This window comes from Nylanderia fulva, unplaced genomic scaffold (assembly GCF_048542155.1).
Source record: "Nylanderia fulva isolate GAGA-0341 unplaced genomic scaffold, ASM4854215v1 Scaffold15, whole genome shotgun sequence".
NCBI lineage: Eukaryota > Metazoa > Arthropoda > Insecta > Hymenoptera > Formicidae > Nylanderia > Nylanderia fulva.
Genome location: NW_028189730.1, coordinates 665,256 through 683,376, shown reverse-complemented (window position 1 = coordinate 683,376; position 18,121 = coordinate 665,256). Strand labels below are relative to the sequence as shown.

Sequence of the window (18,121 nt, the reverse complement as noted above, 5' to 3'; positions counted from 1 at the left end):
GACCATCTTCACAAGACTCTCGAGTATTTTTCTCCGATCTGAGATGACAATTTTTTTTTTTTGTTCAGAATTTGCGAAGAAGAGAATTATACATCTAGCTCGATCGCCATCTGTATAGTATCCAAGAGTTGAATCTTTTCTTTTCCTCGAGGGAGTTCTTATATGGGAAAATGCGCGAGAGATTTTAAGGGAAGACTAAAGGATTTGGCTTTAGTGCGAAGATGTATATCGTTGATCTTTCTGTCATTGTGTGTGAATATTATTTAACGAGCACTTGTGTAGTTTCCAGCTAAAGCGAATAGTATCGCGAGATTCCCTCGCATGAAGTAATAAATATATACGGAAATATTCACCAAATTTTATTCTTCTAATTTATCTGAAATTTTAGAGGAAAAGACTTATTTTACAACAAAGAATCATCCAAAATTTTTCGCGCTTATTTAGATACACTCTGCATATAACCCATATACCACTATAATATATATCGATCATAATTATTCCGAGAAAAAAAAGTTTCGACATTTCTTCAGCATTTTTCCGCAAAGATCGCGCCTCGGGGGGCAGCAGAACGAAGAGGGGGAGGGAACAAGACAGGGTGGACTAAAAATAAAGTCGACTCTAGTCGGGAATGATTCGGTATCTCCGCGACGTCACGGGGCTCTGAAATATGAGAGATACGATGAACCTCGTCTCTCTCTCTGTCATTCTTTCTCTCCTTCGGCCTCCTTCTCACCGTCATCTCGTTCCCCGATGGTGCATTAGCGCTAATCTCCGCTCTTTAGTCCTCCCTTTATCTTTTCTGCCCGCGTCTCCTCCCGTCCCTCTTCTTTTACCTCTTGTCTCTCTCGTCTCGGAAGATCCGCTGTTCTCTCCTCTGATCCTCATTTTGGAAGGATACGTAAGACGGCGAGGGAGCCAAAGGAGGAACAAAGTATACCTGGGCTCCTCTCGGACGGCTTTATCGGTGCGATCTAATCGGCGCCGATCCGTTATTTCGGTGGCCACTGTGTGTATGTATACGCGACCCGCGTGTTTTTGTGCCCGTGTCGGAGTTTTGACACCCGGTATCTCATTAGGGATCGTGAAGCCCGCTGGTCTAAGGCGGATTAGTTCTTATCTGGCCGAGCAGGACTCTCGGGCACCAGATGCTTTTATTTCGATTCAAAGAGAAACAAATGGATCTGGTTTATTATATTTCCAAATACAATAATATTGTTTTGTTAGATATTATTATTATTATATAAAATGTCGATTGAAATTCCAAGTGTTAGAAATATAAATACACACAATTTAGATGATTTAAAGTTGTTTGTCTTCTTGGATTCTTATTTTTCTATAGTAAATCCATTAGTTAACGCAATTAACTCTATACATCGATCGGCATTGTAAGAGAGGGTCAAGAGTCAATCAGATCTCTTATCGAGACTCGATGACGTATCCGCTTGAAACGCGGCAAAACAATTGCTATCAAGCCTGAACGACTGTCTCTTCCCATTTTTCACGCGGCGGAGATTAATTTGTACACAAAAACACAGCTGTGTTGAATGGTCGGGCGGGAATATAAATGTGCAGCACGCAGCGTTCGACCGCAAACATGGATAGGGGGATGGAAGGGGGAGGGTTTAGTGGACCAGTTGGCCCCGAGAGAGCGAGAGAGCGAGATGGGTGGAATAGAGAGAAAGATTGGGTAACCAACGTCAGCAGCCAATTCGCGGCGATAGCATCTCGTCGAGTATTTTTTCCAGAGCGAGTGTCAACGAACAAATAGGAAAAAAAAAAAAAAAAACATAGGCAAGCCACCACTAAAAGGTCCGAACTTTTCGACAATAACCGGAGGGTTATTGAATTTTTATTGGCGGCGACGAGTCAATTTGTGATCGCCGCCTCCTGATCGCGCGCCAGAGTTCGACAGTTCATTTAAAAGCGATTCTCAAGCCGTCAAGCTCTCGTCTCTCTTCGCACTTTCGGTTCTTCGGGCAAAGTTTTCTCGCGCGGAAGATCTCGATCGTCACTTCCAACCGGATTTACGCGATTGGTTTTGACGATAGTTCTATGCAGGACGAAAATATTTAATTTGTAGGAGCCTGTCGAGCTGTCGTGAAAAACTTAGGCTCAATTTTATTTTTCTATTTAATTTATATAATATACACTCAATAAGAATATTATTTTATTTTATCTTTGCATTTTATAAATTATTGATACGATTGAGAAATACAAGATTTATTGCTCAGTCAATAACTACTTAGGCACGACGAAGGAAATTGATGACAATTTTATTCTCGTTTCATTTTTCATCGTAAAAAGTCACTCTTGTCCCGCTATATTCTTCGATCAACTTCGTTCGCGCGATCGTCGACGGTATGAATTGGCTTTAACGCGAAATGTCCAAACGGCAGAATCTCGACGGCGTCTGTCGATGCTCGATGTCTACTTCGCGCGGGACGGTCCTTCAATAAGTCTGAAAAAATTAGTCGACTGTCAAGCTCGGAATGGAAATGGGATTTTATTTCCACGCACCGGCGGCTCCTCTCTCTCACTCTCTCCTTCCGCCAATTGGCCGATCGATATCTCGCGGATTGAGTCGACGCTGCGAGAGATCGAGCTTACCCGGTTCGGTAATTGATCGCGAATTTATCGGCGTCTAACTCTCTCGAAAGAGAGGCGTCTTTCTCTCTCCCTTTAGATATATACGCGTCCTCTATCTCTGTCCATTCGAAAGTCAATCGCTCGATTTTGACGCACAAGTGCCACACATGGCGCTCTCGAGATAAAAATAAAAATCCTCGGCTCGATTTATGATCGTTGATATAATAATAAAAGCGGGAAAGTGCATAATAGCAGTTTTTTTAATCGCGCGACGCGTTGATTAGAGAGTACAATCGAATAGATTATAAAGTTGTGCAGTTAGGCGCCGTTGAATTATTTGCAAACTAAATAATAATTATCGTAATAATTAAACATAGGTATACATAAAGACTAAAAAGTATACACTCCTCAAAATAATTAACGGATACAAAATTGTCCCAAAATAGGCAAATTTTAAATAACTGTAACTTTGTTTCGAAAAATGATAATTTAAATTTTTAAAAAGGGTTTTAAAGCTTGAAATCCCTGCTTTCGAAAGATTATAACTTCTTCCGTTTTCTTAAATTCTGGTACTTTTTACATACAGAAAACGATGAACATAATAAAATGGAAAATTTTTTCTTACTTTGAAGACATGGCGCATACACAGGAAGATTTGAAAACATTTTTTGACATTTTTACATTAAAGCCTCAAGTTTTTCCTACAAAATCGTTTTTTAAAATTTACATTTTGATTCTCCCTTATCAAGTTATCGCAAATTGAAGAGAAAATGTCATTTTTACTTTGATCGTTCGTAACTCTGTTAAAAATCATTGTACAGCAATTTTAAGAATGGATTCTTCAAGCTGAATCTTTGCTCTATAGTATGATATTGTGATTGAATTTTTTTTAACTCGTGAACTTTTTATAAGTTGATGAGATTAACGAGAAATATTCGCGAGTTTTTTCCTTTTTGTTTATTTTCGCGAATTTCTTCGTTATTTTCACTTATTTATAGAAAGTTCATTAGTTAAAAAAAAATGGAGTCACTATATAATACCATAGAGCAAAGATTCAGCTTTAAGAATCCATTCTTAAAATTGCTGTACGATGATTTTTAACGGAGTTATGAACGTTTATGGTGAAAATGGCATTTTCTCTTCAACTTGCGATAACTCGATAAGGAAATATTGAAATTAAAATTTTAAAAAACGATTTTGCAGGGAAAACTTTAGAGTTTAATGTAAAAATGTCAAAATTTTTTTTTCAAATTTTCTTGTGTATACGACATGTCTACAAAGTGGGAAAAAATTTTCCATTTTGTTATGTTTGTCGTTTTCTATATGTAAAAAGTATCAGGACTGGAGAAGATGAAAAGAACTATGATCTTTCGAAAGCAGAGATTTCAAGCTTTAAAATCATTTTTAAAAATTTAAATTATCATTTTTGGAAACAAAGTTACAGCTATTTGAAATTGCTTATTTTTTGGACAGTTTTTTTTGTCGCTTAATTATTTTAAGGAGTGTATTACTTTATGAAACTTCAATTCTATAAAAATATTTGAAACCATTTTTACTGCAGTGACATTTATTTGCGACGCAAAAAAAAACGCAAAGAAAATGTTTAAGTATCGTCGTCGAGGGGTAACCGGATCCTTATACGTGCTCGTGTCATCTCGAGCGATGATATCGATATATACGCGATGTCACAAGACGATCACCGCGGGATTCTTTTCAAGGTCCGTCTCGGACGACCTCAAGACGTCCTGCCACGTGTTTTCGAGAAGCCCTCCTGGTCGTTGCATCCTCTCCAGGGATGGAGGCGACCGGAAGGTGCACACGTGCGATACGTAAATGCAGGGATGCGCTCGTTCGCGCGCGACTTCGATATGCAGGCTTCGCACCTGTCGTCACGATCGCTAGACACGTGCTGCGAGGGGTTGCAACCCGCATTTAACACGTGTGCGGCGGGATGCACGATCGATCGACCGGAGTTCCGTTGCACTTCCGGTTGTTCACGCGCTTTTCGACTCTTACGCACTTATAGCTCGACTGGACGATCTTGAAAAGCAGTTTTCCGGAAAAAATATACGCAAATAAAATTCTATTCCAAATTCGTGACGTCGTAAAAGGAGTCTATATTTGAATTATTGTTAAAATAATAAAATAATTATTCTATTTAATAATCGCGTGTAAAATAATTTCGTTTTTTGAAAGATTATTTTTAGATATAATTTTGTTCTGAGAAAATATTAGGTAATAGCGATTTAATGAAAATTAAATTTTTTTTCACATTTTCCATTTTCGTCGGATTTTCCAATCTTTTGATGACTTTTGAAGGAAGAGTGAACGAGGATTCTCTGAAGCGGCCGAGCTTGTCCACGTTAATGGCTTAATGGCGAATCGATGTTCGGGTCAAATGCCGGTCGTGTCGCAAATACTCGCCGATTACAGGCTCCCTCGACTAGCCCCCCCAGACTAGTATCGTGAAACAGCAACGATAAGAAAGCTTTATCTTATCACGCGGAAATGTTCCCTTCACCTCTTCCTCTTCTCCTCCTCCATTGTCTTTTTCTTCTTCTTCTGCTTCTTCGTCCTCATCTTGGCGCGATTCAGCGCGAACAGAGCGCCCATTTATTCGCGAATGCCAAGGTCGACTGGCAAAAATCGTGTTAACTAGGCATTTCACACTAAGATCTCACAGAGACCTTTTAATATACATTATATACGTTCAATAAAGTGAACTACATTTTTTTTTAAGATAAAGGACAAAAATAACAATCTGAAAAATGAATTCCAACATCTTTACGCGCGCATGTTGTCTATTTGTGATGATGACGCGACGGTGGAATCATTAGATCGAGCTGTGAAAAAAAAACTATGTTCGGAGGAGGGATGGAAAGGGGAGATGGCTAAGTTTTGTCGAAGACCATTGTCCGGTTCGTCAGGGATGAAAAGCCCCGGAGATAGGAAGCGGCGGCTCTTGAGGGGTGATCGATGATTTGTCAAAGTCTTTCCTCCTCCGAGCGACGGCAGCATCGCTTTCTTTCGTGTCCAAGAACCCTCAGAGCCGCAAAAAGGGGCACGTCCTTCTCTCTCGCCGCGGGTAATAAATACTTCCGGAAATGTGTGTTCTTACGAATTATAAATCTAACGTGTCGCTTCTTGCGCGATTTTTACAACGAGCCATTTTTTAATGTTACGTGTTTAAACCGCGATAATAAAAAATTACGTAAAAAGAAATAATCATGGCGATAATGATTAATTTAAAATGTCAGGATTTTGACCCAAGTGGAAAAAAATATATCGCATTTATTTTATTTCGAGAGATTACTATGTTTTAATCGTTGGTAATTTTACTTGGTTTGATAATTAATTTATAAGTCTTTGTAATCAATTTTAATTTAGCTTTCAAAATTAGATAAATTATAACTGCATTTTATTTATATTTACGCTATCATTCAATTTTGGATCTTTTAAAAGTATTAAAAGTTTTTCATTAAATTTAATGACTGAACAATAAATGAGTCTTTCGATGAGAAAATAATACGCGCTTATCGTAACAAAGCAGTCTCGAAATTGCAACAAGCTATTAAGTTTCGACAAAAATTATTAGACGCTTTTAATAAAAAGATCCGACTCATAAATTCTCATTAATAAATGAGCGCGCGAGATTTGTTCACGGGAAACGGTCCCGAAAACAGGTCACACCCCCTACATCGAAGCGAACCACCCTCGAAGACCTCGCGGCGATATTCCACCCCCGTCTCCCACAATTACGCGACCGCTTCCGGTGGTGCACGCGCGAATGCATTCGCGCTGCACTTCATCGTTGTCCTTTCTCGGAGGGCCGAACTCATCCCCGCTCTCTCTTGGTCCCCCTCGCCACCCCTTAACCGGACGGTGAAAAAGCGGCGGACACTTTTTATCGTCGCTCGCAATTACGATTAGCCCACTGGAAGTCGACTGGGGAAGGGTGGGGACGAGAGGGGGTCAGCGCGATTAGGGCGCCTCGTCAAAAACCACCCCGCGGAACAAATGGTCGCTTATTCTCCCACCCCTCTCCTCCCGGTGCATCCCCCCAGGAGCCGGTTCTCGCGGCGAGAGAAGCTCGAAAGGATGAGAGAAATAGGCGTCGGGAGGGAGGGGTGGAAAGAGAGATAGAGAAAGAGCTCGGCTCGAGGGATGGCGCAGATTACACAAATGAGAAATGACCATCAGGCTATCGGTGGAGGACTTCGGTGCCGCTCTGCTCCTGCTCGGGGTTTTGCGGCATCTGCGCGCGCGACGTGAATATATACATATATACATACATACCAACGCCGGATGGGAGAGAGAGAGGGAGGGAAAAAGAGCGGAGCTTCCGGCGGCGCGAGCTTTTTAGATACGCCGCCGATAACGCCGGTATCTCGTTCGTCGCCGCCGCGCCGCGGTGCGTATAATTTATTTTCTCGATACCGTGCGCACAACAGTCGCCGGTGAACGTCGTATCTCGCCCTGGTAAGATTCGCGTCGAACCTCAGGTTCACGATTTTTGACCTTGAAAATTGAGACGCTCCTTCCTAACAGCACGCATATCCAAAAGACGTTCAAAGGATATCCAGAAAATATCCAGAGGATGTTCTCTTGGTAACCTCTAAACGTCTTTTGGATATCCAAAACGCATATCCAAAAGAAGTTCAAAGGATATCCAGAAGACATCCAGAGGATGTTCGATATCCTCTGGGTAACCTCCAAACGTCTTTCGGATATCCAAAAGAAGGTCAAAGGATATTCAGAAAATATCCAGAGAATCTTCGATGTTTTCTGGATATTCTCTAAACATCTTTTGGATATCCAAAACGCATATCTAAAAGACGTTCAAAGGATGTTCGATGTCCTCTGGATATCCTCTAAACATCCTTGGAATATCCAAAAAGCATATCCAAAAGACGTTCAAAGGATATCCAGAGAATCTCGATGTCTTCTGGATATTCTCTAAACATTTTTCGGATATCCAAAACGCATATCTAAAATACGTTCAAAGGATGTTCGATGTCGTCTGGATATCCTCTAAACATCCTTGAAATATCCAAAACGCATATCCAAAAGACGTTCAAAGGATATCCAGAAAGTATCCAGAGAATCTTCGATGTCTTCTGGATATTCTCTAAACATCTTGGATATCCAAAACGCATATCCAAAAGAAGTTCAAAGGATATCCAGAAGACATCCAGAGAATCTTTGATGTCTTCTGGATATTCTCTAAACATCTTTTGGATATCCAAAACGCATATCCAAAAGAAGTTCAAAGGATATCCAGAAGACATCGAACATCCTCTGGATGTCTTCTGGATATTTTCTAAACATCTTTTGGATATCCAAAACGCATATCCAAAAGAAGTTCAAAGAATATCCAGAAGACATCCAGAGGATGTTCGATGTCCTCTGGATATCCTCTAAACGTCTTTCGGATATGATGTTGTGCTATTAGGGGCTTGTGTCTTTATATAACTCTTTTAATTATCGTAATCTCGTTGTATTGCAAAAAGGAAACGTAGATGGAGACATGTTAGACTTGGAATGATAATTATGGTATTAAATATGTTGTGTATTTGTATGAGCCGCAACATTCGCTTCAGATTGAAGCGTCATCGCCATTCTTTCCCCCGAAAATCAGCATCGGTCACTGCGAAGGGTTTTCGAGCATCAAGCTATCCGTCCATCTTCTCGGACAGATGAGAGGGAGAGGCAGATAAAGGATGAGAGAGAGAGAGGGAAGGAGGTTATCTTTCGCGTCGTCTAGACTGGAGAAGCCATTCCTGGATTTTCTCCCCCGGGACCGGACCCCGACGTTCCTGAAGAAGAGGTGAGGCAAGGAGAGAGTTGGACGAAACAGTGAAACCACTGTGTCGAATCTGTTTCCCTTTCCTTCCCTTCCCGCCATTGCCGGAGGATCTTAACGAATAAGATAACACGGCGCCAGCTCCTCTCTTCTCTTTCTCTCTCTCTCTCTCTCTCTCTTTTTCTTTCCCTCTATTAGATACTCGAAGAGGCCAACGGTCACCGACACTACAGCGATGATCCATCCTGGCCGTCCTCTCGACATCTCTCCTCGCGATTACGCGGAATTTCGTCTTCGTCGTCGTCTCTTCCCCTACCCATCTGTGCTTTTTCATACCTCATCTTGTCGCACAAACGATCGACTAGTTCGACCTTCCAGGAAAGAACTCGGCGCTTCACGTAATAAACCAGATCCGTCTCGTCATAAAAATGATGGAATAATTTAAAATTTTTCGAGAGGAAGAAAATTTATCTCGATGGGGGTTAAATTATAGAAATTATTCATTTCTAATATGGAAAATTAAATCGAAAGACAAGGTTTAGAAATTAGCAGAGTGTCTAGCGGTCAGGGAAATTTGGGAAACTGGGCATTATCAGGGAATTTTATAAATCTGTAATTGTCAGGGAAAAGTCAGAAAATTTTACTATTTATCTGGATTTTTTCACATTATTCTACATTTGTTTCAATAATTTGAAATTTTTTATTAAATAAATATAAACTTTTCCTCGACTCCCAGCACGCTAATTTTCCGTGTTAAAAATAGATTCAACTTCCGAACCTTATCATTGTTGACAAAAATATCTCAAGGATTTTATGATTTAACATTTAATTGATTTATCATATATAGCTATACGCAAATTATATATTTAAAAAATAACACTAAAAAGTCAGGGAAAAAATAAATTTCTGCTCTTGGTAAATCTGAAAAGGTCAGGGAATTTTTTTCATTGAGTCTGCTGGACACCCTGAAGAAAATTATCTCGATGGGAGTTAAATTATATAGACATTATTAATTTCCAATATGGAAAATTAAATCGAAAGGCAAGGTTTAGAAATTGGGGAGAGAGAAATTCCCTAATATAGAAATATCTGATACTGAAAATTAAATTGCAAGTTAAAATCTTTTTTCTCATAGCTCTGTTTTGTGGCACTACGTGCACATAAAATCTAATTGAAACCGTTCTTAAGGTTATTGATCCCCCGCACGTATCAACGGGATCGTTCTCCTCGTCTTCGGAGGATTCCGCGTAATCGGTCGCTCCTCGACAAGCGAGAACAACCAGTGTCAGTCTGAGTGAGAGGCTAAAGAGAGATGCGAAAGTAACTCTCTTCATTTCCTTTCGAACTTTTATTCAATTTTGAATTCGGCTTTTCTCTCTATCCTCATCTCTTTCTCGTTTAATTGGAGAAACGTCAATTTAAACTTTAATATTTTTCCTCAGGCAGAGTTTTAGACGAAAGTTCAATAAATAATTAAACAAGTTAATTAGTAATTAGTTATACATCGCATTTCTGACGCTCCATTTAATTTTTGCTTCAAACAACTGTTTCGAAAAAAAAAAAAAAAAAAGAAATCATTCGTCTTCGAGATGTGACAAAGATGGACCGGATTTTCTGGTCGCTTCGCGTCGCGCAAAAACTCATTTACAATCATGTAACGTCGGGAATCATCCCGACGTTAATCTACGCGCATATTTATATACGCGCGCCAGCCAGCATACACATCGATATCTCGAATAACGGGTGAGATGGATTTCCGATAAGCGGCTCAGAAAATACAAGTTTAACTGGTTCTCTCTTTATCTTCTCTCTCTTTTTTTTCGCGAAATATCGCGTAAGTAAGATCGACGTGGATAATTTATTAGCGGGTAATTATCGATCGCGGCTTCGATAACGCCGGTTTCAACAACGGTTCCTCTCGGTGACGCAAGACAGCCGAATAACGTTGTTATTGTGCGACGGTGGTCGGCTACTCTTGCGAAACCTTGCGAAAAATCCACAGGCCGAGTGATAAATGCGCGCGAGCCATACGCCGTGACTAATGTTCGCGTTTTGCGCCTCGTCGAGGACATCGGCGAAAATGCGGATGACGTAGTCAGTCGCGGCGAGATCAGACAGAAAAGAGCGCTTGAGAAAGTGGATTTTTTTTTTTTTTTTTAATTTTTAACAAAAGAATTTGCCAGATTTATCGCAGGAAAAGAGGTAAATTTCAATGTGGAGAAAAAATCGCGACAAAATTTGTAGGTATTTAATTAGGACGTGTTACGTAGAAGAGCGTATAATTATGTCTTGATTTAATTAAATTTGTTTCTCTGTTGTATTGAATTCGGAGGAAAGTGATATTTATCATCGTTACAAATTATCAGCATCAATTATTATCAAGATCGTGTTATATTTTTGGATGCATATTTAATTAATGCAAAATAAAATACGGTACGGGTACATCGTAATTATTTGAAACCTCATTCAATTTAAATGTCCAGATCGAGGAAAGAAATATATACATAATAATTAGCATTAATTATCATCGTTATTATAATTAATTTAATATAATTTGTAATTATTTTCTTGGATGTTATATAATTATACTATATATCTTAAACATTTTCATATAATTTAATTAATCATTATTATTATTTCATACAATTTTTTTCACATTTACGTCGGGATATATTTTTCTTTTCGTCACGTTTTAGGAAAATGGCAAACTACTATTTCCATACTCGCGCACGTTTCCTCGGACTATACTCGTAGCTTGCAAATGACTGCGGTCTTTCTTTCTCTTCCGTCGAGAGAAAAAAAGGCTGTCTGCGAGAATAGATGCATTAATGTTTGAGTGGATTATACAAATGCACGTGTACCTTTGCATTCGTAACGCACGCAACGTCGGAGTTCAGTAGTTAACGACGTGTGAATATTTATGGCACTGTCAGCACTCGTTTCCGTCAGCACCGTTCCTCGATTCGCTCGCGCTGCTTTTATCGAACGACTGAAACTCTCTCTCTCTCTTTCTCTTTTTCTCTTTCTATCTCTTTCTCCCGCCGATTCTACTCGGTGCGCGAATAAAGTCGAATGCATCGCGTCTCATCGGCCGTTGCACCATCACGTATTTTTCGCACCGGCCGTATAAACAATAAGGCGTCACGATTATAATAGACGGACTTAAAATAACGAAGTGTATGTGCTCACCGCGATAAAGCCAGTTTGTTACAATTAAACAACCGAGGAAATTATTGTAATAATGAAATTATTTAAATATATTCTCTAGATTAAAAAATGTGTATGTTGTAGAGAATAATGATATTCTTATCATTCGTTATTATTATACTTGAAATAGAAGGAATTTGGTTGATAAGAATAAAAATTAAATGGGAAAATTTTTATTTAAAATTGTAATAATACATTTTTCAGAAATAAATTTTATTTAATTAATATAAATTTTCGAAGAAGACAATGTTTTTTTAATTTTCGAGGAACCAGAGACGCCTGAGTCAAATATCAGAAACTCTTCAATTCTTCCAAAATATTATTTTATGCAATTAATATCTCGATATTATATACTTCTTGAATGCATATTGAAGTTTTTAATACACTGAAAAAATTGAGTCAATTCTTATAAATATTTATTTCAATACTGTCAAATAAATCATTTATTTGAAACTAATAATATTAATTTGATATGAAATAATAATTTCAAAACAAATGAATATTTATTGTATATAAATAAATAAATAAATAAAATACATATTGTATATAAGTAAATATTATCTATTTCAAGTATTTTATAAGTTCATATACCCGCAAACATATAATAAGTTCATCATAAGCATCACATTTATTCAAAATGTGTTCTTAGTGCTAATAAGTTTGATACTTAAATAAAAAATATTAAATTAAAACAAATATTCTATTTCTTTTTTTATCTGACTTTATAATATTCTTGAGAGAAGAAAATAAATTCTTCTTTCGAACATATGATAAAACGAGTAGGTTATACTCATTTCTAATACTTGTGATGAGTTTAATTTTAATTGCAACTTAAAACGAGGAAAGTAAAATGAATAATTACTTTTCTTCGCAATAAATATAGATATTTTTTCGCGTAAAGATAAATCGAGCAAATATCAGAAACTCCGAGGTAAGAAAGAAAGAAAGAAAGAAGAAAAAAGCGTATAGAGAAGTTGATCTCCGCGATACCGCATCGACGTGTCGGAGACAAAGAGCACGCTTATTAGATATAAATGGTTCCCTACGTGTCTTACGCCCCGGTCTTATCGTTATCGCTCCGTTACTCACGAAGCGAAGCGAAGCGAGGCGAAGCGCGTTGCGAGTATCTCTCGCGAGCTGCGCAGCGGTATCGTTATCCGTTATCGCCGCGCGTTATCAGCCAAGTTGGAGCCTGGTGGCACCGGGTGTGCGACGGGGGTGTCGTTTCTATCGCCGGAAAACTAACGCGAGATATATATACCGCGCCGGCTGGTCTCTCGCCAAGGTCCGCAGTCGAATTCGGTTAAGCGATCCTTCGCGACACCCGACGTAGGAAAAAGTTGTGCGATGAAAATGTTTAACTATATATTATTATATACAATTGCGTATCATCGCAGGATTTGTCTTTTCGTCTAGCTTTGACGTAAATCTTGATTAAAATAAAACGGTCGAATAATTCCGAAATGAGAGAAGTCTCTTTGACTAAACTGATGTCAGCGATTATTCCTGGGAATAATTTGGTGACTCATCGAGTCTCTCTCTCTCTCTCTCTCGAAGGAGGTTTTGACGGAATTGCCTTCTTCCGGCGTGTCTACCCAGTGGGTCAACAATGAAGAAGGCGAGGTGAAGCGACAAGAAAAAAAATGAAAGAGAGAGACAAGAACGACTGTCGAATGTTTGCTTGGTACTTATCATCGTGCCGCAGCAGAATGCAAAGAACGGAAAGAGGGATTGGCAGTGATATGAAGTGAGAAAATCAACTGGTGGAAGGAGAAGACGGAGGGAAAGGTGAAAAGAGTGCGCCTGTGTGTGCATGTGTGTAGGAGAGAGAGAGAGAGAGAGAGAGAGAGAAAGAGAGGAGAAGGAGAGTGATAACAGGTAGCCGTGGGTCTCTGAGCCGTTGGAGAACCAGTGATAGTGCTTGCATCACGAGAGCGAGCATCTCGTCGCGGTATCTTGAGTGTTTTCGGAAAACCTAGGAGGATATTAATGTGAAAAAGTAAGAAATTCGACGCTGAAAAGTGCGATAATAGTACGCGAGTTCTAAAGTAAAAATCGAGGAACGCAAAGTGCGTGTAATTTTTGAATTTCGACAGTAATGTTTTAGGGGTACGATAGGTCAAAGTCTATTCTGCCTTCAAAATTATCAAACTTGATTTTAATGTTTAATGCCAATAATAGATTTAATATTATATCGATCATTTTTAAATTGCAACTTTATTCCAATCGACACATTAATATTTAATATTAGTGTGTATACAAGTGTAATGTTATAATTCTCACTTGCGAAGAGTGCGTCTCGCGGAACGAGAGGCTCGGAGTAGGGAATTCCAAAACGATATAAAGTATTAACAACTCGCGCGTGTACGTAAAATCGCATAATTAAGAGCGGCGAAACCGCTCGAGCCTCCGCACGCGTCAATTAAAACTTGCACGTGGAGATCCTCTAGCACTTGCGGAGAGAAGCAAGTTATAATTAATCCAGGACGCTCCCATCAGAAACGCACGCACGGAAAAGCAGAGAGAACTATAGCGCGTTTACTGTTATAATATAAAAAAAATATTAATCACGCCAATCGGAACAATTTCGATTTTTAATCGCGTTTTAACCCACAAAGATGCAATTTTTTTCCTATATTATGTATACCTATATATAATATTTCGCAAAAACATATTTTATTAAAACAAAACAAAAAATGCGATAATTTTTAGAAATAAAATCTTGAAGTTTGAGATTCGAAATTACATTACTCATTTTGTTTTAGAAAAAATTCTTTGCTCATGTCGCGTAGAATCGATGCATTTCCAGACCTCGTATAGATGCGGGCGGATACGATCGATAAGATGATAATCGATAACGTTATGCTGGCGCGGCTTATCGGGCAACGTGAGCGTGATAAGATCTGTGCTCCCTTTTGTACAAAGGGGGAGCGAGAACGAAAGGGAGAGAAAGATCAATAGATAAATATATATATATATATATATATATATATAGAAAGCGGATAATCCTCGCTTCGAATCCTCGAGTCCATTCGCGATGTAGAGGAATATATTTTAATCGCACGTGAGCGACTTCGATCGCGGAGGATCTCCTTCGGGCTGATTGTTCACGTCGCAATACGGCACGCCGCAGCGTGTTAACGATATATCGGACCTCTGAAATTCGTGACGAGCGTGTCCCCGACAAATCGCCGACCATATCGACTCGGCTATTCCGCGGCGAACGATTTAGTCGTTCGCACGTACTCGATATTACCGATTCAATTTGCAATTCGATGTGCGAAGAGTCAGCTCGTAGCATCTACGTGCACGCACCGAGAGGATTTTCTCTTAGAATTTACCCCGAAATTCAGGGTAATTGTGGGACAGTATACGTGGTATTGGAAAAATTTTGTAAGAGTTTCTCTGATTAATATTTACCATAATAAAAAAGATTCATATGTACACGGGAAAATTAATCGAGCATATTTTATATCTTATTGTATGGTAGATATTAATATTTTTTATTGTGACAAATTTTTAATCAGAGAAATAAAACTCTTATAAAATTCTTCCAATTCTCTCTATATTGTCCCAAAATTTTCAAGATAAAGATTCTAAGAGAAAATTCTCTCTGTATATAAGATTCGTGACATCGCGGATAAATCGATTTTTGTCTATGAATTAAAAGAAGGAAGTTCTCTAAAGATTAGACCAAGATTAGTTTGATGCGAAAGATTATTCCTTTAGCTTGCTTGACCTTTGAATATTTCCGATATTTCCAACTTCTTCGTTAAGTTTTACCTGACAGATAGTATATTCTCGTCTCTTTTCAGATAAATTTAAAAAAAAGAGACAAGACATGCTACTTGTCGGGTAAAACTTACCAAGAGTTGGAACAACCGGCTCTAAATCAGTGCATGATTGAAGAACTCGTTCGTCTTAAGTTTACATTTTTTAAATTATGTCTCATTAGATATAAGTTAACGAAATTAAATTCAGAAGGAGAAAGAGAGAAAAGAACTCGTAATTTTTAAAATCGGACAAAAAGAATTCGAAATTACAGCAGTGTGTGACATTTGGTTGTCCGAAATTGTGTTACGCGGTTCGATTTGCGTTCCGACGTTTATTGTGAAATTTTATTGTAAATTTGACAAGACTGAGGAGTGATCCGTAAATTATGTCGGAAAGTGCGAAAAAGTCGAGCGCTCGTTTACTTTGAGGACTTTTTTTTTCGCACCATGAGCATACTTTTATGGCGTCAACGTAGAGCTGCTCTCTCCTTATCGAGTAAGTAGCTCAGTTTTCTGAATCTTATTATTCTAAATGAAGTAATATTGATATCATCAAGCTTTAATGTAATTAATATAATAACTTTGTTGTATAATTTTTTATTTTTAAGCCTTCAAATTATTTAGTTTTCAAATAAAAAATTATAACACGATGGTTGGAATTTTATCACAATATTTCATCATTAATTTACTTAACAAAAAGCTTGATAATTATTATGTAATTATAATAACAATATTATTACAAGAGTGTTATAATTGCACAAATTAATTACATTACCGGGATATTATAAACAAATTTCGATATTACGATTCGGAATATATCAATTTCGATTTCGTTAAATAAATGGAAAACATATCGCGTAAAACACACTTTGCTTCTCGACATAAATTATACACGATGCATTATAAAATTTTATATATAATATTTCTTACATTTTTCTATGGAGATAATTTTTTTCTCGCGATTCTACGGAGAGATCGAAAACTTGTCGCTCGTTCTCTGTCCTTCTCTCTTCGGAAGAGAAGCAGAAAAGAAAGGGTTTCGATGAACGCGAGTCGCGGCCTCGTAGAGCGCTAATGGGAGGAGTTCATTAAGATCGCACGATTAGAGCGCCTTATCGCGGCTAACCGAGACTCGTTACTTTTGCGTGACGTCACTTCCTCTCTCGTTCGTCCCTCCGTTCTTTTTGATTTTTTGTCGAGTGCGTGCTTTGTTCTTCGAATTTCCGTACCATGGATTTCATTCTTTCCCGATGTCGCAATCCGCGAATTCTCCTGTCACAGGATATATTCGAAGATATTTTTAGATGAGATATCTCTTTTCGTATCGAGGATATCCCAGTATACTTGAAATTTTACCCTCTCTTACATGAATCTGCGGTTGAATTTTTTTCAGTAAAAAATTTCCGTAAGATATTTTCGTGCATTAAAATTCCACATTAAATGTATCAATTAATATTTGTCTCGATGTTGAAATTTCGCATTTAATCGAGCGAGAAGCCGCGTATAAAAAAAACGATAAAAAACACATGTCGCTCTCGCGAAATGTATGTTCAAGAGAAAGCTGCGACGGACGATTTGTAATATATAATAGATTGATATCTCTATAGTAATACAGAGATTACAATCGAGGGAGCGTGATGCGAGTAGTAGCTTTATCAGGGTCGCGATATTATCTCGAGGACATTTTCGGTGTCGATACTAATCGAGCGATAGAGCGCGATAATCAACCAGACGATGATTAACGGGAAGGGCAAGATGGTCGAACAGATCGTATCGCTTGATCATCGATCGACAGATCACCGATCGTGATGATCGATATTCTTACTGGGAGTCATCACTCTCTCTCTCTCTCTTTCTCTCGGCTGAACTTTGCTTTGCTCTCGCTCGCTCGCGATTATCGATTGTTTGCAAAGGCATTTCGATGTAAACGAAGACGTCTAGAATTTTCAAATGATGCTTTCAAAAGATACTTTCGATAACATGGTAGACCTTTTTTCGACATTTTTTGTGCTCTTGTTATCTTGTCAAGCTTAAAAATATATCTCGTAAATCTGAGGAAATGGAATGTGAATAATGATGAAATTGTTTCTCTAAATGCTCCAATTTTCTATTGACTTAAAAATGCTCAAAAATGACGTTTTGTCAGAAATAACTATATATTCGCAAATTTTATAATATTTATACATTTTATCCAAGTTATACTTTAGTTTGAAACTGTTTTTGCAAGCTATTTGTTAGAGAGAAAAAAGAGAACATTTAACTCTTCCTTCGAGAAGATTAAAAGAGTTTAAAACGATTCAAGAAAATTACTATTTGCCAGATTCTTTGTTTTCATTTTCAATATTCGTTCTCCACACTTTGATCACATCGCTACTCGATAATGCTTCAACGATCGAGAAGCAGGTATCTCGCGAGACTTTTCTTCTTCGGCGAGTAATTTACTCGCATGATCCCGGGACGTCTTAATTAATTCCCCGGTCCGACAGAATCGCGAAGGCTCTCAATCTCCCGATCCCTTCTTTCCGCGCTCGTCCCACGATTTCATAAATAAAGATACGAACGGGATTACGCGAATATAAACCCACTACGCGAGTAGCGAGGGAGCCCGTGGCGATTTCTCGGCAGCCTCCTTTCACCCCCTGTGTAATCTCAATGGCAACGAGAGGCACGAAAGGAACTGTGGTGGATATGTATGTGTACGCGATGCAACCAACACGCACACATGTGTAACCCGATGAAGATTGTCCGATCG

At 38.5% G+C, this 18,121-nt stretch overlaps 1 protein-coding gene across 2 annotated transcripts in view; it reads left to right on the top strand.

The window, feature by feature from the left end:
• The window catches only part of ush (Zinc finger protein ush), a 184,135-nt gene that overhangs the window by 107,645 nt on the left and 58,369 nt on the right, over positions 1-18,121 (top strand). The window contains exon 1 of one of the 2 annotated variants that reach the window (XM_029308810.2): positions 14,593-15,865. The exons of the other annotated variant lie outside the window; for it this stretch is intronic. Within the exon in view, the coding sequence (XP_029164643.1) occupies positions 15,817-15,865 (49 nt within the window). The 5' untranslated portion in view covers positions 14,593-15,816. Of the gene's footprint in view, positions 1-14,592; positions 15,866-18,121 lie in introns of those variants that run through there. 2 annotated transcript variants of the gene reach the window in all.